General features: G+C 55.4%; 7 protein-coding genes across 7 annotated transcripts; 3 read left to right on the top strand and 4 right to left on the bottom strand.

Moving 5' to 3' along the window:
* Nucleotides 1-509: 509 nt before the first annotated feature.
* On the top strand, nucleotides 510-2,480 carry GCG54_00007890 (Protein TolB; the record flags this gene model as incomplete). Its single annotated transcript, XM_045407865.1, has 1 exon — nucleotides 510-2,480. One exon carries the CDS (start codon nucleotides 510-512, stop codon nucleotides 2,478-2,480), a length of 1,971 nt encoding a protein of 656 aa, XP_045263254.1.
* Nucleotides 2,481-6,052: 3,572 nt separating this feature from the next.
* Nucleotides 6,053-7,152, bottom strand: GCG54_00007889 (Protein STB3; the record flags this gene model as incomplete). The annotated part of the gene is made up of 2 exons (XM_045407864.1): nucleotides 6,053-6,984; nucleotides 7,068-7,152. 2 exons carry the CDS (start codon nucleotides 7,150-7,152, stop codon nucleotides 6,053-6,055), a joined length of 1,017 nt encoding a protein of 338 aa, XP_045263253.1.
* A 6,224-nt stretch (nucleotides 7,153-13,376) lies between these two features.
* GCG54_00007888 (DNA topoisomerase 3) lies at nucleotides 13,377-15,700 on the bottom strand (the record flags this gene model as incomplete). The annotated part of the gene is made up of 6 exons (XM_045407863.1): nucleotides 13,377-13,501; nucleotides 13,548-14,867; nucleotides 14,915-15,084; nucleotides 15,136-15,314; nucleotides 15,368-15,565; nucleotides 15,620-15,700. 6 exons carry the CDS (start codon nucleotides 15,698-15,700, stop codon nucleotides 13,377-13,379), a joined length of 2,073 nt encoding a protein of 690 aa, XP_045263252.1.
* Nucleotides 15,701-16,693: 993 nt separating this feature from the next.
* GCG54_00007887 (uncharacterized protein) lies at nucleotides 16,694-17,807 on the top strand (the record flags this gene model as incomplete). The annotated part of the gene is made up of 2 exons (XM_045407862.1): nucleotides 16,694-17,044; nucleotides 17,106-17,807. 2 exons carry the CDS (start codon nucleotides 16,694-16,696, stop codon nucleotides 17,805-17,807), a joined length of 1,053 nt encoding a protein of 350 aa, XP_045263251.1.
* A 178-nt stretch (nucleotides 17,808-17,985) lies between these two features.
* On the bottom strand, nucleotides 17,986-19,183 carry GCG54_00007886 (4-nitrophenylphosphatase; the record flags this gene model as incomplete). The annotated part of the gene is made up of 4 exons (XM_045407861.1): nucleotides 17,986-18,746; nucleotides 18,870-18,938; nucleotides 18,994-19,045; nucleotides 19,115-19,183. 4 exons carry the CDS (start codon nucleotides 19,181-19,183, stop codon nucleotides 17,986-17,988), a joined length of 951 nt encoding a protein of 316 aa, XP_045263250.1.
* Nucleotides 19,184-21,717: 2,534 nt separating this feature from the next.
* Nucleotides 21,718-22,215, top strand: GCG54_00007885 (uncharacterized protein; the record flags this gene model as incomplete). Its single annotated transcript, XM_045407860.1, has 1 exon — nucleotides 21,718-22,215. The coding sequence occupies one exon, from the start codon at nucleotides 21,718-21,720 to the stop codon at nucleotides 22,213-22,215; it is 498 nt and encodes a 165-aa protein (XP_045263249.1).
* Nucleotides 22,216-22,659: 444 nt separating this feature from the next.
* Nucleotides 22,660-23,411, bottom strand: GCG54_00007884 (uncharacterized protein; the record flags this gene model as incomplete). Its single annotated transcript, XM_045407859.1, has 4 exons — nucleotides 22,660-22,826; nucleotides 22,889-23,192; nucleotides 23,253-23,286; nucleotides 23,365-23,411. 4 exons carry the CDS (start codon nucleotides 23,409-23,411, stop codon nucleotides 22,660-22,662), a joined length of 552 nt encoding a protein of 183 aa, XP_045263248.1.
* Between the last annotated feature and the right edge of the window lie 531 nt (nucleotides 23,412-23,942).

Genomic DNA, 23,942 nt, shown 5'->3' with positions numbered 1-23,942 from the left:
ATGGGCACCTCTCCATAGGCTCGGGTCCTCCACTCCAGGCACTTGCAGGCGGGAGCTATCCGAGGCCCGTGAGTGGGGCAGATGCGATCGAATAGCATCGCGCTGAGGAAGCTTCGCTACAACCTCTTGAACCTCTTTTCGGAGCCAACTGTCTAGACAAGCTCTTGCCACGACCCTTGCCTCCCACGTTGCCAAGACCTTAATCGCCCTCCGCAGGCGGAAAACGGCAATTGTGCGGGAAGGAAGCGTTGTAATCTTGATGGACACCATTGAACTCGCAGTGATCTGGGCTCGGTGCCGATCCCCTGGACCCTGGTCGATTAAGAATTCGTCAATGTCGAACTCCGGCGTTGAATCTCCAAATGCGCTCAATGGCGAATGCAGGCAGGCTGTGCAAGCGGAAATACATATAAGACGACAACATGTAGCGGCCTCATAGACCTTCCCTTCTTCTACTCGCCACCCAGCCTCTCTCCTCTCGTTCGTTTCTCCCTCGAGGTTGCCCCAAGATGCGGTCGTCACTCCTTTACTCTGTCCTTGGCCTCGCCACGGGCTCAACCTTTGCCCGCCATGTCCACCAGATGCGGGCAGACTTCAACTCTGCGGCCCTGCCGCAAGCCCACTCCGCTCGTGGTCTCCCGGCCGCAGACGGCAAGAAGGGCGTTCTCCTCATGAACCGCATCGGCCCCTCTTCGTCTGAACTCTACATCGCCAACGCGGACGGCACAAACGAGCGCAAGCTTCTCGGAAACAGCTCCTCCTTCGAGTACCACGCCTCCTTCTCGCCGGACGGTCAATGGGTCGTCTTCACGACGGAGCGCAACGGCGACGGCAACTCTGACCTGTACAGGTGCCGTGTCTCTGCCGCGGCCAACGGAACCTGCTCGGACTTGGAGAAGCTCATCGCCACGCCGTCTGTCGAGGACGCCGGCGCGCTCTCACCCGATGGCACCCAGCTCGCCTTCGTCTCGACCGAGAACGGCTACAAGACCAACATCTGGGTCCAGGACTTGGCCACCGGAGAGAGGCGCAACCTCACCAACACCGCCGAGATCGCCGGCGACCCGTTGCTGCCGGATGGATACTTCCGCCCCAGCTGGTCTCCTGACGGCGAATGGATCGCGTTCGCCTCGGACCGCAACACCGCGTGGCGTGGCCACGGCAATGGAACCGGTTGGGAACACACGCAGGAACTATCCGTCTACGCCATCCGTCCTGATGGCACTGGCTTCCGCGAAGTTGCGACCAAGTCCGGATACTGCCTCGGCTCCCCGAAGTGGTCTACGGATGGCAAGCGCGTGGTGTACTACGAGATCACCGTCGAGGACACATGGAACGCGCATCGTCCCGAGTCTGTAGCCGCTGTCACATCCGCGATCGTCTCCGTGGACTTTGAGACTGGAACTGATCGTGTGGAGCATGCCTCTGGCTCTGGCCTCAAGATGTTCCCCCAGTGGTTGTCTGGGGAAACGGATGCCACCGACAACATTGCGTACTTGATCAAGGGCAACGATAACGAGGGTTACAACTACACTTCCGGTGCAACTGCCGCCGTCAAGGCTGCCATCCGCTCCCCGGCCTGGTCCCCTGATGGAAAGTTTGTTGTCTACGAGAAGGTCGGCTTCACCGCGCGTGCTCAGGAGAAGCCCCTTTACAGCTGGGATGAGGACTGGGAGTACCGATCCACGGATGTCTTCCCCCAGCTTTCTCTCCAGGGCCGCCTCGTCATCACTCAGAAGCAGCTCGGCAACTCCTCCATTGTCTCCATGAACCCCGACGGAAGCGATCTCAAGCTCGTCTTTGACTCCTACTCCACCGGCGAACTCGACTCCGCCCTCGTCGCGAAGGGTCTCGCCGGTGCTTTCCAGCCTGCCTGGTCTGCTGACGGAGAATGGGTTGTCTTTGGTCTTGGGTCCTGGTTCCAGTCCCGCGCCACCGGAAAGGCCCGCGTCTACCGTGCCACCTCCAACGGAAGCTACTACGAGGCTTTGACCGACGGCACCGTCCACTCCGGTTTCCCCAGCTACTCTCCCGACGGACGTTACGTCGCCTTCCGCGAGTGGGGTCTCCGCTACGGCATCCGCATCCTCGACCTCGAGACCCGCGAGGTCCGCAGCCTGACCAACGCCACGGACAACCTACCCTTCTGGTCGCCCGACGGCGAGCGCCTCGTCTTCACCCGCAAGGTGAGCTCGACCAACTTCGACGTCGCCACCATCCGCCCCGACGGCACGGACCTGCAGATTCTCACCTCCAGCGGAGCCAACGACGCCCACGCCGTCTGGACCGCCGACGGGAAGATCCTGTACTCGAGCGGCATGTACGGCTTCCGTGACGAGGCCGCCATCTACGACCAGACTTTCCAGCCGTACGGCCAGATCATTGTAATGGATGCTGACGGATCTAACAAGCGCATGTTGACGGACAGCCTGTGGGAGGATTCCATGCCGCTCTACGTGCCCAACGAGTTCTTGGTCTAGGGTGGTTGATGTGTATATACTTCATAGCGAATCAGCGACATAATGCAACATATTGATACCAAGATTTAAATTATGACTTTTACAGCCCAATTTGCCAATAAGACGCCAGGGCAATGTGATTCGCTTTGCATCTTGACCTCTCTGTTTGTCTCAGTGGCGACATCTGTGAGCTTGCATCTTCCTCAAGTACGGAATCTTTAAGCCTTGCTGTTTCCCATTTCACTTCAATTACGTCCCCGTTGCATACACGTCACATACTCCCAAAGGCATAGGGATGAAGGATCCGAAGACCGAAGGAACACCTCTCGCAACCTCGGAAACAGACTCTTAATGGAAAGCCTGGTTAGTCTCCTTCTCGCCAACCTCATGCGTGTCACTTCATGGAGACTGTTGGTCACCTATCGAAGATTAGCAATTGCTGCCGAGCAAGATGTCAACATCAACCAAAGTTTATATTTTATACAGTCGATCTACGCCAGTACCATCCCGACTTTCGTACGCATCTATCAGCTTTTCAAACACCATCTCGTGGGGGAACGACGGGCGAAAAGCCTACACATTGCTCCTTTGCTGCAAGTAGCCAAGTCAACGTCTACAACTTCTAGCTCTAGTAGCTGAATCCGTCCTTTCAAAGTCCCAATTTTGTGACTATAAAGAAACTATTCATAGATTCGACTGGTGATGAGCTTCAAAGGCAATTCACTTCTTGGGGTTTGTGACATCTTTCGAAGTACAGCAAAGCAACATAAACCTCTTGCGATACACGTGCTTCACGCCCACAAAGTTTCGGCCCTTGTTTCAAACGGGACTTCAACAATAGTAGGCATCCTACGAATAAGCCCAAGAAGCCAACAGAAAGGATGGCCGTATTCGCAGACTCGTTCGGTCCCGAAAACGCCCGCGCAAGGTCCCCATCCACAACTCGGACACGGCGAACGTCTTGGGAAAGGCACAACACCATTGCTCGTTGTAGACAAAAAGCCCCAGAATATGGTGGCCGGTCGTTGAAGCGGGTTACTTCTCCCGGTAGAAAACGTCTTAAAAATATCGACACGAGACTTCCTCTGGCCCTCCAGCTTACGACTACCTGGAAGGTTGCTGTCCACGCTGTGCGGCACAGGCAAACGAAACCAGACATCGTCCAGCATAGAAAAAGGCCGAATCGGCTCTCAAAGGACAGGAATCCCAATCAATCGTTTCTCAATACGGGGTGGAATCTTAACATCACGTACTGAGCTGTCTTCATCTTCGCTCTCATCAAAACCAGGCTTCCGAGCCCCTGAGCTCAATCTCCCTCGAAAAGAATTCGTCGTCAGCGTCTTTCATGGTATATTGCCCAGAATAACAACCCAAAACCAGAGGCACATACCCCGATATCGAATCTCAGGGCCCTGTCAAACAACAAACCTGCAATGAGCGGAAGCCCTCAGAAAACTCTGGTAACAATAGAAAGTCGTGCTCGACGTCAACCGAATTGGCGAAAAGAAATCACGCCTTAGCGGCCGAGCCTCAGTTTAAATATCCTCATCAAAGTCCAGACACACATGCCCCCTACAAACATAAACCTGTTGCTGTTTCGCATATCTGGAAACGCCAAATATGACAGCCACGAGCGTGTGGCACAATTTCGAGACGCGTCACTTGGCAGAGACCAACGACTTCAGGGGCTGAGCAAAACCTAAGCCGTGGAAAGATCCCCCCTCGTTCAAGGCAACCTCCTCTCCTGCTCCTCTCTGGCTCTCTGTTCGTATTCCTAACAACCCATGAGTCGCTCGACGTTGTGATAGGACGAGCGTTCCATAATTTCCGCATAATCTCAGTTATCAACCTGCCACCATCGCACCATCCATTAGAAAGAGACGATCGACAAATTACCATTCTTGGTCGTGCCTTTCGACTTGACAGTCAACGCGTTGAGGAACACTCATATATCGTCAACGCTTCCACGTCGTCCCGCGAGGTGTCGAGGTAGGACGCAGACCCTCCTATAAAAGGTCGTGCGCAGGTGTGAGTCGTCTTTCAACCAATCTGCCTGCATCCACAGGCTTTTTGCGATGCAGCAATGCCTCAGTTCATCGTCGATGGGGTCAACGGCGCTCCCTTGTGACGTGATTCGTTTGCGACAAGTACTCTCATCCTCATCGCTGTTCGCTCCCGTCCATGTTTTCTTGTCAAGCGTATCAACCACTGACAATAGAGGTAGCCGTTGAGATAACCGACTCGCAGTTGATATCAGTGATCATACACACGCTTGACAGTAGCATGCTTTCAAGCATCCTCACATTGACTGGCTCGAGGAGGATTCGGTCACCGCCCTTCCGGCCCCGGCCCATTGTTGGGCAAGCTCCGAAAACATTCCCAGCTGAGAAGTTTTTATAGCTCATCCCCAAGACGCATCACAACCCTCAGTAGCACAAGTCACGATAACGATGGACCATCATAAATGGGACCAAACAGTCAAGAGTTCCATTCTTTGAGCTAGACCTAGCCGCCCAAGCGTAGAAAACCCCCAAAGCCGCCGTTCACCAAAAAAGGGGGAGGTTTCTTGTGTAATTCTTTTCGAATTTTCTCCTCTGCTCATTCTCATGCCCCAAAAGACATAGTGCTCCAAAGCCGATCAGAAAATGGACGATATCAGCGAGCCAAGCATCTCCGGGTTTTTGGTTCCCTGTTCCAACGCGTCCTATCCTCCGCGAGAGTTGCTCAAGACCTCTTCAGGTCCAACGTCTCCAGTCCGCAAGACACAGTATGTGTATGTGTCGATATTTCTTTTTTCTCATTCGGTGCCGAGACAGCCCGAGTAGCCATAATGTCTTCTTCAACCCCCAGGCAATTAAACAGGTGATGAGAAGGGTGTAAATGTGGCGGCTGACGAGGTGACGCTCGCCCAGCCTAGATGTGTTGTGTTGTTCCTCCACGATTGTTGAAGTGGGGTATGCAGATGTAAAAGGAAAACAATGGGGTATGTGCAAAAAGAGGTATACGCATGAATAGGAGAGAAACGAAGTGTGGGAGTGTGGTGTCAGGCCAGCCTTTTCCAACCTGTCATCGTTCCCACTCCGTCCATGATCTCCGTGCCATGGCAGCTGATCCTGAGATACCGAAGCCTGCAAGCGCGTGCCATGCTGCGTTGGTTCTTGCCATCGGGTTGCCAGGGGACACTCGACCAGAGATGGAGCGCGATGAACGTCCCAATGGCCAACCGGCCAAGCGTGATCCGTCGAAAGCCGACAGACAGATGTAGGGGTATCCTCCAATAGAGCCGTGATCGTAATGCAAAGTGGTGCCCAATGCCACATTGATTGCCCTTCGCGCGAGGGCGTGGTTTGTCGTTCCAATGCCAGGACGCCGAACCCAGAAAAATGTAGTGTCGCCGTGTCAATGGAGAGGTGAGATGAGATATAGGGCACGCCGGCCCAATCACCATGGTCAAGACACGGAATGCTTGGCCCAGCCAACCCAGCCAACCGTTCCGAACCCAATCAAAAAAGGGAGACGCTTTCTCATCAGCCAAAAAAGGCCGATCGCACAGCGCGTCTCCCAACCCCAACGCCGTGCTATGCAAAATGGTATTATACAGAACCCAGTCGCAAGAGAGCCTCCACCGCCTCACGCTCTTGCGCGTCAGACGTGGCCCCCAGCGCCGAGAAGTCGAAGGGCAAAGGTTGGTGCGAACGAGCCATGCCGGTTGCAACGGATCGCAGTCCTCCAGAAGTATATACACCGTTGGAGAGGAAGCTGCGTCCTGCCGAGTGGGCAGCGGCGTTGTAGGACTCGGCGCGGAGAGCGGCAGCTCCCACAGCAGCCCAGTCCTCGTCGTCGGTAGCATCCTCGGGGTCATCGTTCATGATGTCATCGTCGTCCGGAGCCTCGGAGCACGATGCGGACGCTGAGCCATCCAGGGACATCTTATCCGCTTCGCATTCCATCATCATGGCGTCGCGGTCGTCGTGGGAGAAGACGAACGACTCGTCGCCGTTGCTGGAAGAGGTAGCGTTCAGGCGAGACCTGTCGGTGCCGCGTCCGCCGTTCTTGCTGATGGGGATGCCAGAGCGGTAGTCTGTAGGAGGCGAGCTCCGCGAAGGCTGTCCGCGTCGTCGGGCGTCCCATCGTCCCCAGCCCACCTTCTCAAACTCCACGTCGCCGTCGACACCGCCACCCTCGCCTCCGCGGCCCTCCAACGCTCCAACCACTAGACGACGAGCCTTCGTCGGGGGAATTCCTGCGAAGCCCGGTACCGACGTTGTCAGGTAGCCCATGATGTGGCGGATGGCCAAGGGGCCATGGTTGAGGAGGATCTCGGGGAGATGGTGCTTGGCTAGCAGCGAGGTGCTGATGGTGCCTGTCGTGTCGTGGGAGGGCGAGCGCGAGGCTTGTCGCCGGGCCTGCTCATCGTGCAGGTCAAGGTCGGAGTCAATAGGCTCGAGCTTGGCCTTCTGGAGTTGGGCCTTGAGGCCGTGAGGCGGCAGGGCGGGAGATATGGAGTTGGGAGGGGTGGGGAGAGCTTGAGATCGTGTCACAGTCGTCGCAGGGACNTGGGAGGGGTGGGGAGAGCTTGAGATCGTGTCACAGTCGTCGCAGGGACACTCCGAGCCGCTACAACAGTTAAGTTGTCTCGGCTCATGTCGGAGGCCTGGTTGAAATCGCGAGCAGCAGCTGCCATGGTCGCCATGATGTCGTTTAGACGTGTCTGATGCTTCTAGACGTGTCTGGGACAAGTCAGTAACGAGGCAGATGACCAGTGTTGGTGTCTGAGCAGGGACAGGCGGCAGATGCACACACAACACACAAAATATGGTGATATTTTGGTGGTGGTGTTGAGTCACCAGGGGGATGACGGGTGGTGGTAGGGTTAATTGTTGACGTACTGCTAGAAGCGGAAGGGATGCGAAAGCAAGTGTGGAACTTTGCGGGTAGGCAAAGCGGTCGACGGTCCGGCTAGTGACTTTTGGCAGATCAAGGCTGGCAGAGCTGTTGCGATTATCTTGACTGTGACAAGAGAATCTCGTCAGTATGGTTGTGTGATTCTTCGTATTGTTGGATTTGTGTTGAAGAAGAGGGAAAAGGAAGGGAAGGGGAGCGCGAGGAAGGGCGACAACCAGGGCTAAAGTAAAGGGAACGGCGACGGATACGGCGTGGGATGGGCGATTGGGGGAGAACGACGAGTGACAGACTGACAATGAGCCATGAGTCTACGACTCTGTGCTTGCCATAGTAAGTAGAGGAGGGTAGATACCGCGCAGATACTTGGGGTACATTGAGCGACCTTGCAGACGTGGGAGACCTGGGGTGGGCACCTTTCAGAGACGGCGGCCGGGGAGGAGGTACCCACGGTACCGGACGGATGCAACCCAAGGAAGGGCCAGGATGGGGAGGTATCTGAGGAGTACCTCACCTTACCTTACCGTACCTTACCGGCCACGAGTGTGAGTCTTGCCGCCTCCACGCTGAGTGATCCGCCCCAAGTACCATTGTAGGTACCTACCTGTCGATGACAACCGATCAACCGACAACATCAGCGACACGGATACGTCAAACCAAGGTCGCGCGCCTTGTACGCAAGTGCTGCAGCTGCTTGGCCTGCACTTCCCTGGCAATGAAGGCGAAGAAAGGCGAACAAGTGTGGTTGAAGGCCCAAGCCAGGCTGCAGCACGCACCGCACCAGAAACCCAAACCACAAGGCAACCAACCGGTTTGCAGCAGCAGCAGCAGCAGCAGCGGCGGCGACAGCGAAAGCCGAACAAAGAGCGCCGCCGACAGGAATCGCAGATGCAGAAGGGGCGTGTGGGCTGGGGGGTCCGTTGCCAGGTGGTGACAACCTGTGCCTGCGACCAGAGGACCAATGATGGCTATCCCTCATGTCCTTGCACCGACCACTCCCAAAAAAAGGAGTCCCTAGCCAATTGTACCCTCAAGCCATGGCCAGCTGATTGTTAGAGTCACACCCCAACGTCAAGCTGGCGTGCTTGGACGGCCGGCCACCCATTTCGCAGCATCAGCACCAGCAGTAGCAGTAGCAGCAGTGTGTGTGTCCAAGTCTCAAAAGTCCAAGGTCTACGGGAATAGCTTGGGGGCCAGCTGACGGCGGACAAGGTCCAGGCATTATTGCACATTGTGTTTGTGGTGTGCGCGTCTTGTAAGAGAGACGACGGCGCGTTCAGATGGCTGTATGTTGTTGGTCTTTGCGAGGACACGTCGCGCATTCTTTTCGCTTTTACTTGGAAACTGTTAGAAGCAACTGCGTCTAGGACCAAGACTTACTTCTTGGATTCTAGACCGTGTCTTTTGATTCCTTGGCCTGGTTGGGTTGGGTCTAAGTTGCAAACTCGTCCTGTGTAATGTGATTGTAACACGCCCCAAAAGCCCTGGTCCAGAAAGGGGAGGAGAATGGATTATGACGACCAAACTCGCCCTTTCCGACCATGTGTCTTAGACAATCGTCTGTAATTGTTCATGGAAAGGGGCCAGACGGGACGGACATGAAGAAGAGAAGACAAGACTGATGGTTCTGATTGATTGAACCACAGACACACTCAGCTGGTTTCTGCACGAAATTGCAGTGCCGGGCGGACGGTTCACCCAGACGCCCCTGCTCTGCTCTGCTGCTCTCTGCGGCTGCGTTTCTGCTCCCGTTGATGCTTCTTGCTGCTAAAGTGTGGCCTTTCTATTTTCGAGGCGCATCATTGCTTTTTCCAGGCACCGTCATTCCCTCGGATCTCGCCTTCGCATACGAAGGAATTCCAATCTCGCCAAAGAGGGCATCAATTTTCTCTCCGGCGAATCTCGATCTTGTACTTGATCTGAGCACTCCTCACTCGAAATTTCGAAATTTCAAATTTTTCTCAAAATTGCAACGCAGCACACCAAAAAAAATAGGGGAGGTGTGATTGTGAGGTCTTCGTTGCCCTTGTTGTTTACCAGGTCCCCGGTCAACCGGCCGGCCGGCGCGCGATGGGCCATGCCCGCCCGCCCACCTCATCTTCTTTCGAGGTTGTCGGCGATTGATGACGACACTGTCACATTTCCCAAGCTTGGGCAGAGGAAAGCGGTCTCGTCTCCGGGTAGTGGAGAGCTGTGGGAGTGTGCGCTGTGGCCTGCGTTGGTCTAAGTACCAGAGAGGGGCCACGCCCAACAAGCAGCGGCCTGCAGGCATGTAGCAAGGCCCCCCGTTCCGCCTCCTGCGCGCGCGTGGAAACACTTTGTCGCTGTCACCGCCCGGTGTCTGGGAAAGAAGAGTGCGGCTTGCTTGCTGCTGGCGGGTTTTGCCTGATACTGTGGACCGAGACCGTGGCCGCGTCTTTTGTGTGTGTTCACTCTCTTCCCAGCCGGAACTCCACGTCCCAAAGCCAGGGGTTGGAAAGAAGACGGTGACAAGGGCGCCCTGACAGATGGGTCACGGGATGACAGGGGTTGGCCGACAAAGGAAGCGGATACGGACATTGACAATGCCTCCTCCCAACGTCGACGACATCGCACAATTCTAAATCGTGAGAAAAAAAGTGTGTGGTTGTGTGGGAGGAGATCGCGATTGGGGTTCTGCAACCCTACGACAACCTAAAAGGCCTCGTGGGCAGAGCGAGCAACCATTACTGAAATCAAGGGGTATGGTATCGAGGTTCATGAATCGAGTTTGTGTTATCGATGGTGGAGTTCAAGGGGTGGAGGGGGGAACTGAAAATGGAAACAGGCAATCTGGTGAGAGCGCAAGTCGCAAGTCGCAACTCGCATCAACCAGAGTTTCACGGCCTTCTTCTGCCTTGGTCTTGGTGCTGCCCATCTCCGACAGATTGGTAAGCTTTCGACGAACACGATATGCCGCAAGGCCGCCACGCACGCTGTTGCCGAGGTGTAGGTTCGATTATGCCTTATGTGTCGATGACGGGGTACATCGTTGGCTTTTGTGCCGATAGAGTCGATTCAAGGTTTGTGGGTGCGTCCAGTGACTTGACACTCCTGCGCCGCGGTTGCGATTAAAATAATAATGATTCGGGACGAACGGTGGCGTGTGGTGGCCGCGTCGGAGTATTCGTCGAGACGTGATGCCCGGCAGGGAAGCACTGAGGCTGCTGCAAGTCTGTCACTGGTGATCCCGTCAAACCCGTCTTGCCGTCCCCCTTTCGCCAAAGACAAAGCCGACCTTCTGGAAGGGAGGCTTCCCCTGTACCTTGTAGATACCTACCCAGAGGATCCGGCAGAGGGACGGGATGAATGACAAAAAGGACATCCAAGGGGCCTAGAAGCCCACACCTGTTAGGCGAAAATCATGTGTGGATATCGCTGCAATTCCGGAAGGCCACGGGTGATGTTCCCCCCGTATCCAGAAACTGTTTGTCCCAGAAGGCCTGCTTGACCCTATCGGCAGTCCGGGGAAGAGGTCGACGGGTGGGAACTTCGTTTCAGCGACTCCAGTTGGCGGGGGGCCAGCAGAACAACGCGACGTGGGCACATGGGCACGTCGCGGGCCATTTTCTTCTCCTAAACCTCCATGGGACCCCATGAAACCATGGGTAAGGTACTTTGCGACTACCTGCGGCGGTCAAGTTGTTAAAAAAGCTCCCAAGCTAGAGGTATCCATCACGATGGAGAACCCGCGGCGGTCAACCTTGGGGTCAGCGCCGCGGTGACGGACGACCTGTAGGCTCCGTCATGTGGGTTGTTTGGAGGACGTGTGTTGTTGTTGAATTGTCGCGATGTGAGCGAGTATTCGCGGTTGAGTTGTGTATCTTTGATACCCTAATCACACAGGGATGTTTCCGAAACTCAAAGACAGACTTGCCAATTGAGGAGGGGAGCGTAAGGGACGGTTGAGTCGTTGTCCCCTTACCCATCGTCCAGCGACAGCGGGAAAGGCACGCTGTCGCAACCCCAAGATGGCTTTGGGGTAACCGCAATCAACATCGAAACAAAGAAACTGTGCATGGCTGACACAGAGGCAAATAAGGCCCAACTCAAGTCTGTCCTCGCCGTCGTATTCCAACTCAGCCATCAATCAAAGTTGACTCTCTGCCCTGAACAGGAATCATACAGAAGCGAATTGCGACTGACCTCTGTGTATGGTAGTCGCGGGAACGAGTGTGCGACACACTGTGTCCAAGGTCAGCTCTTTCGTGGAGCCAGCAACGTGATGCTGGGTGTGCAGGGTAAAGTTAGACTCACCCCAGCTGCGGTGTGGCTTGGAACTTAGGACGCATGGGGCTGGAACTGACCCTTCACCTTATTAGGTTTGTGCCGTTTGGAGAGACGTATTGTCGAGTACCTCGCCGTACGCCCCACGCTCGCCCTACCCTCTCTCCACAGTAAAGATACACAAAAACCAAGGTATGCACAATATCTCTACGCGCACACGGCCTGTGTTGTGAACAGCTTGCGAGAGGTACCTTGCCTCGAACAGATAAGCCACGCCCGTATCTTCGACGCTTATCATTATCAGTCAACAGCCAAGGTCGGCTGAGGCGCTCAAATGGCTGACGATGACCTGAAAGTGTACCATGCTCATCCAAGTATGATGTCGCCCGATGCGCCGTAGTCAGCCCAGCCAGAAAGCCAGGCCTTTCTTTCGCCTTCCTTTTCGTGGTGGCCGACAGCTGACGACCTTCTTCAGCAATCGCCGCCCCTCCATCAAATCCGTCCATGTGCCCCCAATCCTCCATCGCATCTCATCTGATCTGATTCCAGCGAGCAGCATTCCACCCCCTATCAAAGCCTGGTAGCAACGAGAAAAACACCCCCTCTCGTTCCCTTGCCGATGTGCTGATGCTGATGTGCATCACATCGTATCGTATCCGTTGCCGCCGGTACCTTGCCTTTACATGACGAACAGGAAATCATGTAGTGGAATCCGAATGGAGATCGTAGGTTGAACCAGCCACCCCGTGTATCCGTGTTCCTGTCCGTACCTGTCTCGGTTTCCTCAAAATTGCTGGCCGCAGCAAGCTTGAGCCTGGAATTGCAGCACATCCGACTCAGGCCTCCCCGGAATTCGCGCAACCCTTTACGTCGCACGCCGTCGAGCGCAACCATCACGTTGCGCCCAGGCTTCACGCTGATTGGCTTCTCGCCTAAACGTGGAGGTAGAGGAATCGCGTCCCAGTTTGAGCCCCGAAGCGCCAGCCGCCACAACCTTCGTCGTCGTCTCTGAAGAAACGCAACAGTGAATGTGCCGCTCCCAATACCTCCATGTACCTCCACTGGTACTTGGTGTTGTCTTGACTTTGTGGACACCTGTTTCTCAACTCCTTCACTTCCATTGTTGAAGCTATAGCATAGCCGCTGTCGAATCATCGTGCTCCAACACGAGCCGTGTTCGTCACTCATCCACTTACGAAACCCCACGTTGTGACGTGCTGCATCGTTGAGGCTTCGGGCTCCAAGCTCCTCCAGATGGCCCCTCTCCCGATGCTGCCCTTTGCTTCCCATCGGAAGTCTGTGGGTATTCACCCGCCGCCGCTCTCTGCGTTTCTCGGCTTCAGATCCCAGGAAAATCCTCCGCCTTTGGACCGACTTCTTTCCGGGTGCCCCCTCATCGCGGCGGCACCACTGCAGCGACTGCAGTAGCTGCATCCCCAGGAGTAATCACCCCGCTTCTTGTCCAAGATATCGCGGGCGGGGTTCATCACACCCTCATCACTGCGCCTCTCCGACCTCTTCCGTGATTTGCCTGGTCCCGAACGGCCGGTCAACCAAGGCCACCAGCTGTCTTTCTTAGCCGCCGACAGCCTGCATCTTCGGATATGTCGCGCAGCCAGACAAGCTAGTAATAACTGCGCCGGTTCTCGGAACTTGAGGCTCCCATTGTGCCAGTCGTCGCACCCACGTTTGGATTCTGGTGGACACGATTGATAACGAAATCTCACACCGTGGTCCTTGTGCGTATGGAGCTTTGCAACCGTGACGACATCATTCAGGATCATCCCACTTCGCTTCGGCGCCCTGACATTTCGCATTCATCCAGGGCTCAGCCCTTATCAACGTCAAGAACACCATGCCATGTTGAACTACAGCGCCATGTATTCGCGACACGCCTAGGAAAGTCAGCGCGCGTGAACATGTTAGTGATGGGACCCTTACTTACAGCTTTAAGCACGTTCAGTCTTTCTTGAGAGTCCCGGAATACTTGCCGGTACTGGCCAAGACTTTCGCGCAGGACGGCTTCTTTGGACATGCGCCCGTCGCATATTGCCTTCATCTTGTTCTCCATCTCTTTACGCAGGAAAGGTTTGCCCAGACTCGTTTCGAATTCCATGCGATCGAAACCCATGATAAGAGCCACCCCGAGCTGGGTCGGGATAAAGACCTTGAGACCTGTGCGGCCTCCTGACGCGGCGCGCCCACCACGCCCGCCGCGTCCGCGATTGCCGCGTCCCCGACCTCTTGCCGGCGGCGATGGAGGTCTATCCTGGTCATCGCCGTCGTCATCATCCTGGCCACGTCGTCCGCCGTCCGCTAGCTGTACATACTCCCGGTCTTGGATCTTCTGAATGTGCTCTGCCATTGTCGCGTCTGTACCAATGCCGTTGGCGTCCATTAGCGCAATGAGGTCTGCTTCTGTCAGGTAGCCCGGGGGGCTAGTCTTTCCATCCGTCATCATGGCCTCTGTTGGAACGAATGTTTCCCCCTGGGTATAGTGTGGCAATTCTGCCGAGTCGTTCCACTTCTCGTAGACAAAGACGTCCAAATAGTTGCGCTCGAGGACGCGTAGGCCGCGCGCGTGGAATGTCTCCTCGCCGTAGAGGATTTCAATGTCGGTTGCCATACCTTTAGCATCCTCGGAGCAACAGGCAAGGAACCGCCGCACAACATACTCGTAGAGCTGCGCCTCTTCCGGCTTCAACACGCTCGGAGCAGCATATGTAACTGGATGAATAGGCGGGTGAGCCTTATCGTCGTGTCGGCCCTCGCGCGGTTGGCTGAAGTTTCCATTCAGGAGGCCTTCAGCATATTCGCCCCATCGTTGATGTGGCGTTTGCTTTCTGACCAACGCCTTCAGGTCCATGCCTTTATCAAATCGATCCGTCTCTGTTCTGGGGTAGCTGATAAAACCCCTGTTGTAGAGGTTTTCCGCAATAGTCATGGCCTGTTGACCACTCATGCGGAGAAGGCGAGTGGCTGCCTTCTGGAGCTCAACGGTGGTCAAAGGGAGCGGCTTCCATTTCCTCGTTGCCTTCTCCTGGACCTTTGTGACCTTGGCCTTCTTTGCTCTAATGCATCGCTCGTAAAGAATCACGACAGACATGCGATCAAAGAGTCTGTTGCGTGACCAACTGAAGTTGGCCTTCTTCCCTTCGCGATTGTGCATGACTTTGATACTCCAGAACTGCTCAGGCACAAAGTTTTGGACTCGAAAGTACCGATCAACGACGAATCCAAGGGTGGGAAATTGACAAGAGCCTATTTAAGAGTCAGAAGGGACCCTTTTTGAGTGTTGGCTGGCCTACCGTAGCTGATGGTTTTCTCCTGCAGCGCGCCCCCGAGAGGCCGGAGGCTGAGGGTCAGGAAACGCGTGAAGGCGTATCCAATCCTGAGGTCTAGCTCTATTCTGGTGTCCACAGCGTCGACTTGCTTCTGGTCTAAGTCGGTGAGCCGACGTGCTGCGGATAGGATGTGTCTGTTATTCATCAGCATGGCCCTCCATGGCAAAGGAGGACGGGCGCCTTACGCTCGCTCAATATTGCTGAATGTGGCACGTTTAACCTGGATATCAGGTTTGCCTTTCCTGGCAGCATGTACAATTTCCTTGCCAATATGCTCTCCTTCACGATCGCAATCGGTCCAGATAACAAGTAGTTGGCAGTAACGTGCTTGGCGCTCGATATTCTCGGCGACGGTTTTCTTGTCCTGCGAAAGTTAGTGGCTGCCACATGCTCAATACGATGGGCATAGACACTTACATCCGGCACTAAAGTCACCACTGGAGCGGTAAAGAGGCTTTCCGGGGGAGGATGCTGCCAGCTCTTGTTTGCGGGAGTGAAATCCAGGGCAGTCAGATGGCCCAGAACAGCTGTCATGGTGACATCGCACGCGTTCCATGGCGGGCCGAAGTTGAAATTGAAGCCATAATTCTTGATGTATGTCGAGCGAGTGTTATGCTGTCACGAAGTCAGTCAGTTGATGCAAACGCGAATTCGTCGATGTGCGCTCACAACTGTGGGATTCTGTCCAGCCAAGTGGCCAGCCACGGCCTTGGAGATGGACGGCTTCTCTGCGACGCAAAGAACCTTCATGTTGCGGAGCTTTACGGGACGACAAGATCACATGTGTCTGGTAATGTCCAAAGAGACCTGCAGCAACGTCTGAGTTCGTCGGATGGGAAGCAGGTGTCATTGCGGTGAAAGCAGGAGCATGTCGTCGTGTTTGCGGTTTTGGGAGACGTTTTCACAGGGCAAGTGCGCTCTCTCCTCCGCGTCCTCAGTAGTGCCCGTATCTAGGCGCTCAGTTTCTATAAACCAGCCCTAGACAAGTACTTCAAGACCTTGATATCACGATATCAAGTTTTGGTTTCCTTATTCATAAAGGTCGCGTCGTTGACGATATCAAGGCTTGACGTGTTGCCAGCTGAGGTGAAGTTTTGTTTTGGAGGTCCAGCTCCTCGCCTAGGTAGTGCCTACCTTACCTAGTGCAACCCCACAGCGGGGCTGCCGCGTTCATTGGAGCTCCCCCGGCACTGCGACGCGCCGCGCTTTCAGCTTTGGAGGGGTGACCTGCCCGCTGAAAGGCGATGACATTTACGGGATCTAGGTAGCCATCTGCAAGGACGAACTATCATGAACCCTCGATTTTGATTCAAGTTGGAATGGGAGGTATTCAGAGATGTGAGCTAGCGCAGATCGATGCTATCTACCCTCACATCGACGTCTATGTTCTTGAAAGGATTTGATTGTCCTCGATCATCGTTAAACAAAGAAGCTTGGGCGTCTCTAGACCTAAGCGAACGGAGCATTCGGTGGTCACAATGCCCGAAGACCCCTGCAACTTGGGCGGCACCAGAGCTCTCCCGGCGTCCAAATTATGGATCTATGACGCTCTGTTTGCACCAGCCCCACGGTTATCGCAGACTAAACCACCAGAGCTCTCTAGCAAAAACATCGCGACCCGCTGATTTCGACAGCTGCTTTGTGTGTTGTCTTCAGAATCGAGAATTTTTGCCTCTTTACAGGCTCGTAAACCAAGCATACGACCAGTCGCTGCTGCAAACTGTCTTCGGTCCGAAGTAAACAATGGCGCTCCCCTCAATCAGCTCCCTCGAGGATTGCTCCGACTGGGCCAAGGCCGCTGAGCCCTTCATTCCGCAGCTTCTCGATCTCCCGCGCCGAATCGCAGCGAGCCCGCAATCTCTTCCGCAGATTTATCTCGAGACAAACCCGCTCGTCTCCGGCTTTGCGTTCTCGCTCCTCATCGGCTTCCTCGCCCTCGTGGTGTCGGAGTACAATAGGAACTATTCCCAGATTGACCGGCTATGGAGTCTTTTACCTAACTGGTACATCGTCCACATGGCTGCGTGGGCGCATTTGAACGGTATTCCCGCACAGAGGCTGATCTTGACTGCTGTTGCGACTACGCTCTGGAGCGTAAGTAGCCCCGCCCAGCCTGGGTCTTGGTCTTATGACAGCTAACCACATGCGCTTCCAGGGACGATTGACCTTCAACTACTGGCGCAAGGGCGGATACGAACGTGGAAGCGAGGACTACAGATGGGAAATCGTCCGCAAACAAGTCCCGGCCGTCGTCTTCTTCGTTTTCAACGTGACCTTCATCTCCTTCATCCAGTCCATCCTCCTCTTCGCCTTCTCTGCCGCGCCCGCCTACTCCCTCCTTCTCGCCAGCCGCGTCGAGCCCGCGATTTCCGCCGCAGACTGGTCCTTCTTCTCCATCATCGTCGCCCTCGTTCTAAGCGAGTACATCTCCGACGGCCAGCAGTGGGACTACCAGACCGCCAAGCATTCGTACCTCAAGGACAAGAAGGTGCCCCGCGGCTGGGCGCAGGAAGATCTCGACCGTGGTTTCGTGACCGGGGGCCTGTGGGCGTACAGCCGCCACCCCAACTTCTTCGCTGAGCAGATGATCTGGTTCGTGCTGTACCAGTGGAGTTGCTACGCGACCAAGGTGTTGTACAGCTACACCTTTGCCGGCTCCGCGTTCTTGATCATGCTTTTCCAGGGATCGACGTGGCTCACGGAGTTGATCACCTCTGGCAAATACGCCGAGTACAGCGAGTATCAGAAACAGGTTGGCATGTTCATGCCCACGTCGGTGTTTGGGTACCGCAAGCCGCAGCCCAAAATCATCAAGACCAGCGAACTGGCCAAGAGACAGACAAAGAAGGACAGGTAAACTGGCCGGCGACAGCATCCCGTCCACAACCTAGAGCGACTCGGGAGACGTCACAGTTCTTGTGAACTAGAGTAATGCATCCGTGTATACTTCTAGGGGGTCTCTCTAGTTCTAGGCGCGTTTCTGAAGTTTCTAGTCTCTATTCCCGTAGAAATAATTGATCACCGCAATGACACGCTCATGCATCGAGGTTCAAGCTCGCAAGACTGTCGACATAGTACGCCGGCACAGCCGCGGCGCCCTCCTTCTCCCAATCCTCCTTCTTGTGCACACCAGTCAGCACAGCCAGTGTACCGCCCAGCTTGCCTTCCCTGCCAAACTTGATGTCGGTATCAAGCCGGTCGCCAATCATGCACGTCCGCTCGCGGTTCAGCTGGAACTTGCCCTCGACGGCGTCCATCATGGCCTGCGACGGCTTTCCCAGCGCCAGCGGCTGCTGCTGGCTCATGTTGATCAGCGGGATCGAGATGGAGCCCGCGCCGGGGAAGAAGGTGTGCGACATGGGCAGCGTGCTGTCGGTGTTGGTCGCCAGGAAGACGGCGCCGCGGCGGAGGTACTGGTAGCCCAGCGACAGCTTGAGGTAGTTGATGTGGAAGTCGAGGCCGGCGAGGACGACGCCGACCTCGGGGTCCAGCAGCGAGCCGTCGGCGATGCCGGCAAAGTCCTCCGGGCCGATGTCGCGGCGGAGAGCCGGGTCGGTGCCGCCGATGAAGTCGACGCCCTCGGCGCGGAGCTCGGCCTCGATGCCGGCCTCGCCGATGACGAAGACCTTGCGCTTGCCCTCGGGGAGCTGGAGGATGCGGGAGATGTAGACGGCGGAGGAGTAGGCGGAGCCGAAGATGTCCTCGACCTCGGAGGGGATGTCGAGGGCGGCGAACTTCTTGTGGTAGTCCGGGCGGGACTTTGTGGAGTTGTTGGTTACGAAGACGGTTCTCTTGCCTGTTTTTGGACGAAACGAACGTTCACGATGTTAGGGGCACATGAGTTCGTCTATTAAGAGGGGGCTGGGTGAGATTGAAGAGGTTACGGAGGGGCGTGAGAGTGAGAAGGGTGGTGAGTAACCTCTTGAGCGCAGGAAGGCGAGGGTCTCGCGGATGCCGTCGAACAGGTGGTCTCCGGACCAGAGGACGCCTTAGGTCGGGTTAGCCTGCTGCCGACCGCGCACGAAGACGAGATCGATCATTACCATCGCAGTCTAGCAGGAAAGTCTGTCTCTCGGAAAATCTCACGATCAGTCTCTACTCATCACGATGCTTTACGGATATGACTCAGCGTCTGGTGGTGGGGGACAGTGGGAAATCGCGCACGTCAAACTTGTCGAGGAATTCTTGGATGGCGGCGGGGTCGCCAGTCAGGTATTTGGGGGGTTGAGACATCGTGACTTTCGAGCGTCTGGTGTTTTCAACAAAATCGATGGAGCGAATACGACGAGTGCTGGAGTGAGTTTGGAGCAAGGATGGTTTAGGTATGGCGCTGGATGACGATAAGTGGATGGGAGTGAGAGTGAGGTTGGACGGCCATCGTCCGATTGGTCGATCCGCGGGTCGTAGCTGCCGCCGAGGTACGGGGCGTTGGTGGCAGCATGAGATTATTGAAACCCGGGGAGGAAGAGTGAGACTGAGACGATGCGGTCTCGGAGCCGGGAGGGCCATTGGAATATTTCGGTTCTGGATGCGACGGGCTAGCGTCTGTTTGTTGCACAAGACGGTTACGACCGGAGTGGTGAAATCTGGGGAGAAAGTCAGGACGAACAGGCCGTTTGAGGCTTCTTGGATGAGATGAGTAAGGTGGATCTCCAGTTCCCAGCCTCCTTCCCCAGACTCAATGACAAGTCAACGTTGCGAATTCTTGCTTGTTGTATGCATTCATCCGGATCACTGTTGAAGATACGTTTGTTATTGATCAAGGTGCGCATCTCGTAGGAGCGAAACCGGACGTTGAGCTTCATGCGGCTGACCTGCATTCCTTCTCACGATGGCCTCCCGACGCAGTGGCACGCGGGGTCTTGGATCATTCAACAACTTAAATGCAGTTTGAATAGTCCAGAACGGGCAAGGAATGCAGCTTGACACATTGTTTTCCCCTCAATGTTTCTCCTGGAGTAACTTGTCAAAGGCTTACACCGCACATTCAGCAAACCTCTTCCGGTCGCAAGAGTAAGGATGTCAATGGAATGCGATGCTATGCAGCTCATCCTCCCTACCCGCGGGGGTCACGGCTACGGCCCCACGTCAAAAAGGAATAAGCAAACACAGCCGTCTGCGGAGCTTCCTCAAATGCTTCGTGCATATGCAGCATTTTCAACGGCATCGCCCCAGTGGACTCTCTTGCTGTGGCTTGCATTGGTAATCCGGAGCTATCTGACTCTTGCGGATGCCATCAGTCAGAATTTCCAGCATAAATGACGTCAGAAGGGATTGCTGCATGAGTCGTTCAACTGTCGGATGGCAATGATAGTGGGTGGCGGCGCACGGCGCAAGGCAGATGAACGAATTTTCCACGTGCATATTCCTTTCTTATTTGAGATCCGTAAATACGGCCCGACAAGATCGCGACCCATCTGGCTGACGTAGATCTCCTTCAAGGAATACTAAGCAAGCGTGGTTGGTCATAGCCATGCCGCCGAAGCACCGAAGGCTCCGTCGAACATTCAGCGGAAGATTGCCGCGCGGGCGGACGGCGGAATAGCGTCGATCAGCGGCTCCGCGACCCTGAAAGAAAGGCCCCTGGAGGGCGAAATGGGTCCAATGAAAACCCGTGCCCCTAGCTCCGGTGGGCGGCGTCACATCTCGCCCATCAACATCATGCATCCTTGAAGAAATTTCGACACGGGAGATAAGGATGGTGTGCTGGCTGGCTCTGGCAGGAAAGTTTCTCATGCCGGCGGGCTAGGCGTGCTAAGTCTCCTGCGCAAGGCCGACGGTGGACTGTCTCTGTCTTCCCCCATGCCGTGACTTTCTGACTGACCTGCCTACCCAACTGAAAATAAGTCAGTCGACCTCGGCGGTGAGGATTAAGCTGTAAAAGACCGCTTCACCGCTTGCGCTCTGTTTCACCGACAGGCAGGCACCCTGGTGGAGTGAAGCGTGGGGGGAGAGACAGGCCGTCGACCATTGCAGGAAGGACTAGATCTCAGGGTCTGGTCCGGGGAAGGAGAAAGCACGGGACACCGACATTGGAATGATCGTGGTCGAGGTGAAGCTGAGGTGTGTCTTGGTCAACCTGCCTTGAGGCGCACCTACCTATTGTGTCGTTAGACGCTCCTTCCAAAGCAGAGACTAAACCGTCCTAACGGAGTTTGTCCGGTGAATGGCCTTTCACCTCGCCTTTTGATCAAGAATTGTTTTTGGTCCTTTCTCCAATCCGTCCACGAGGGTCGATACAAAAAAGTTCGCCTTTTTGCTCCCACCGTCTTATAAATCCTTCCTCTTCCCTATTCCATCTTTTCTCTCGCCACACCTCGGTCTCTCACGATACGAACCAAAGCGAAAAGCTCGCCATCTCCATTCGCTTTACGAGCTTCGTCACGCGCAAGGTTTCTCCGGCAAGCAACTACTTAATTTGTTCAATTCCCTCCATCGTCACGTCACTTGCTCAACACACCCGACGCACACGAGACTTGACACACCACCACCACCACCAACACCACCACCAACACCACCACCACGAGGCTCGCACCAAAATAACTCCGCTTGCCTATCAGCACCCGGTCCCCGTCCCTGGTTTCCATTCCGGCTCCCCGTCTTCAGCTCCTACCTTGGTCCCTGTCGTGGCCCCCATCCACCGGCCCAGACTTTCTTTGCCCGCGCTCCCCACCGTCCCAAACGCGACACCAGCGGACCGTCTCATCTCAATATTGGGACCGAAAAAAACCAGTACTCCACTCGCTCTCGCCCATTAATTAGCAACCATGGCCCCCGTTACCTTTACTCAGGAGCAGCTCCAAAGCTTCCGTTCTCTTCCTGCCCCCGAATACACAATGGCATCCCACAGCGCCCAGCAGACTCCTGCCACGGCTTCCACCGAGCTTTCTCAGACAGACTACTTCGGCCCGTCCTCCCAGAGCTCCTCCACCAACTCTTCGCGCACCTCCGCTGAGATCCAGCGCCCGGCCGTCACCAGCGCTCCCCAGCAGCTCAAGGCCAAGAACCCCCTCCCTCCTCTGTCCCGCGACTTCCCCAAGCCCGCCGAGGACATCAACGTCGCCGAGGCTCTTTCCCGCAAGCCCGGTCGCTGGACTATCCAAGGCGCCGTCGCAGCTGAGAACGCGCGCATCCGTCCCGTCGTTGACGAGGAGAAGGAGAAGGCCAAGCGTCTGCAGGCCCTCGCCGACGCAAAGAAGAACCTTTTCGCCGCCAGCGAGTCTCTCAAGACCATCTCCCTGCCTCCTCGCAAGAACAACTTCTAAGAAGGCCCGCTCCACCCCAACAACGTAAAACCACCAAAAATTCAACAAAGTCTTGCTTTTGCTTGTTACACTTCAACAATCGGCGCGCGAACGGTCCCGCATCGGTCGTTGAGGTACGATACCCACGGTTAGGTCGGAGAGAAGGATAGGGAGGATAGGATGAAAAGCGATTGATTCGATGCGTCAGACGGAAGACGTCTCGGGAACTACCAGCGCACGGAAGCGAATGGTCATTGCACCAAACGGCGTTTCATTTGGTAAAGACTTTTGATTTTGCCTGTTCATTTGGTCAAGAAGGGACAAGAGTTTTGACGAGAGGGCCACTGCACGATACGGCAGTCTGAACATGTACATAATGCATTCTGAGCAACCCATACTACCGGGTTTCGATCAGCCTAATACACACAAATCACCTACACTACTTCTGCAGTGACAAGCATACACTTAGTCGAGGCGCTTGGCAAGAGAGAAGCCGTAGGCGACGGTCGCAATGAAGCCAGCAAGGTTGACGAGAGTGGAAACACCGTGCAACTTGCCGAACGACTTATTAAGGGCAAGCATCTCCTGCGAGTGCGGCGGCTTGTCGTAGCTCTTCTTCCCATCCTTCTTCTCTACACCGGATGTTAGTGACCATCAGATGAAAAAAATCCACATCCGCGATGAGACTAATTACCCTGGGCATATCTAGCTGCCATGACCTTCTGCGTCTTGGGCAGAATCACTACCAAGTTGAGCAGACCCGTCACAAACATGGTGGCGATGGGCAGCAACGCGCTGGTCCTGTTGGACTCATGCAGCAGACCGCTGATGCTGCTCTCCTGCACGCCAAACGGGCTGGCGCTGCCGGGGAACGTCAGGGCCATGACAGCGGGGAGGGCCGTCTGGATGGTGAAGTAGACGGGGAAGAGGGCGTTCTGGGCGGTTGAGAAGGCGGGCCGCTCGAGGACGCGGAACATTGTGATGCCATTCACAAAGGACTTGTTTAGTTAGTCAATCATCCCTTTCAGGTCACATCAATAAACTCGTTGTCGACATACGTGGAAGAACGTCGTTCCCAGAAGGGTGCCGTATCTAGACCAGAGCGTTAGGGATCGATGACGAATGATCTGATGAGACGGGGCTTGTCTCATTGGGAGAGCTCATTCTTACGAGATGATGTGGTACGGCGCCGCCGAAAAGAGGATTGAGTCGGGCATCTTAGGCGATATTGAAGAGCTTTCGACTTGTTGTGTTTGGAAGGTCTGCCGAGTTATTCACAATGGTGAGTTGAGGTTGGAGGATGAAGACGCGGCGGCGAATGGTAGCAGACCAACGGTGCCATCTGGAGAGCCGCCGCCCAGTGAGGAGACAGGGGTTTGCAATGTATGAGGTCACTCTCGGCATTGGACTGCCACAGGGCGCCATGCCGGCGCTGCGCTACAGTGCTTGAACCTTACTCAGTAGGCGGCACCCATAACGTCGATACATCTTATTGCTTCACTCATCAGTTCAATGCAAGAGTATTTACGATACCTGGATAAGATAGGCTCAAGCAATGCGATGTGCTGAAGGAAGTGGGAGGGACAGAGGAACACCCGCTGGCACTTCCCTTATCGTTATCATCACGTGATCGCGTGCAGAGCCAAGCGCATCCAAACGCGCTGGGGCGCGCAGCAGCCTGGAGCTCAGGATGGACCTCCTCTGCCTAAAGTGAACCAGGGTCCAGAACCGACGTCCCATCCGTCGCA

This window comes from Colletotrichum gloeosporioides (assembly GCF_011800055.1).
Source record: "Colletotrichum gloeosporioides strain Lc1 chromosome Unknown consensus_51, whole genome shotgun sequence".
In the NCBI taxonomy this organism is placed as follows: domain Eukaryota; kingdom Fungi; phylum Ascomycota; class Sordariomycetes; order Glomerellales; family Glomerellaceae; genus Colletotrichum; species Colletotrichum gloeosporioides.
This window is presented reverse-complemented; position numbering and strand designations above follow the sequence as displayed.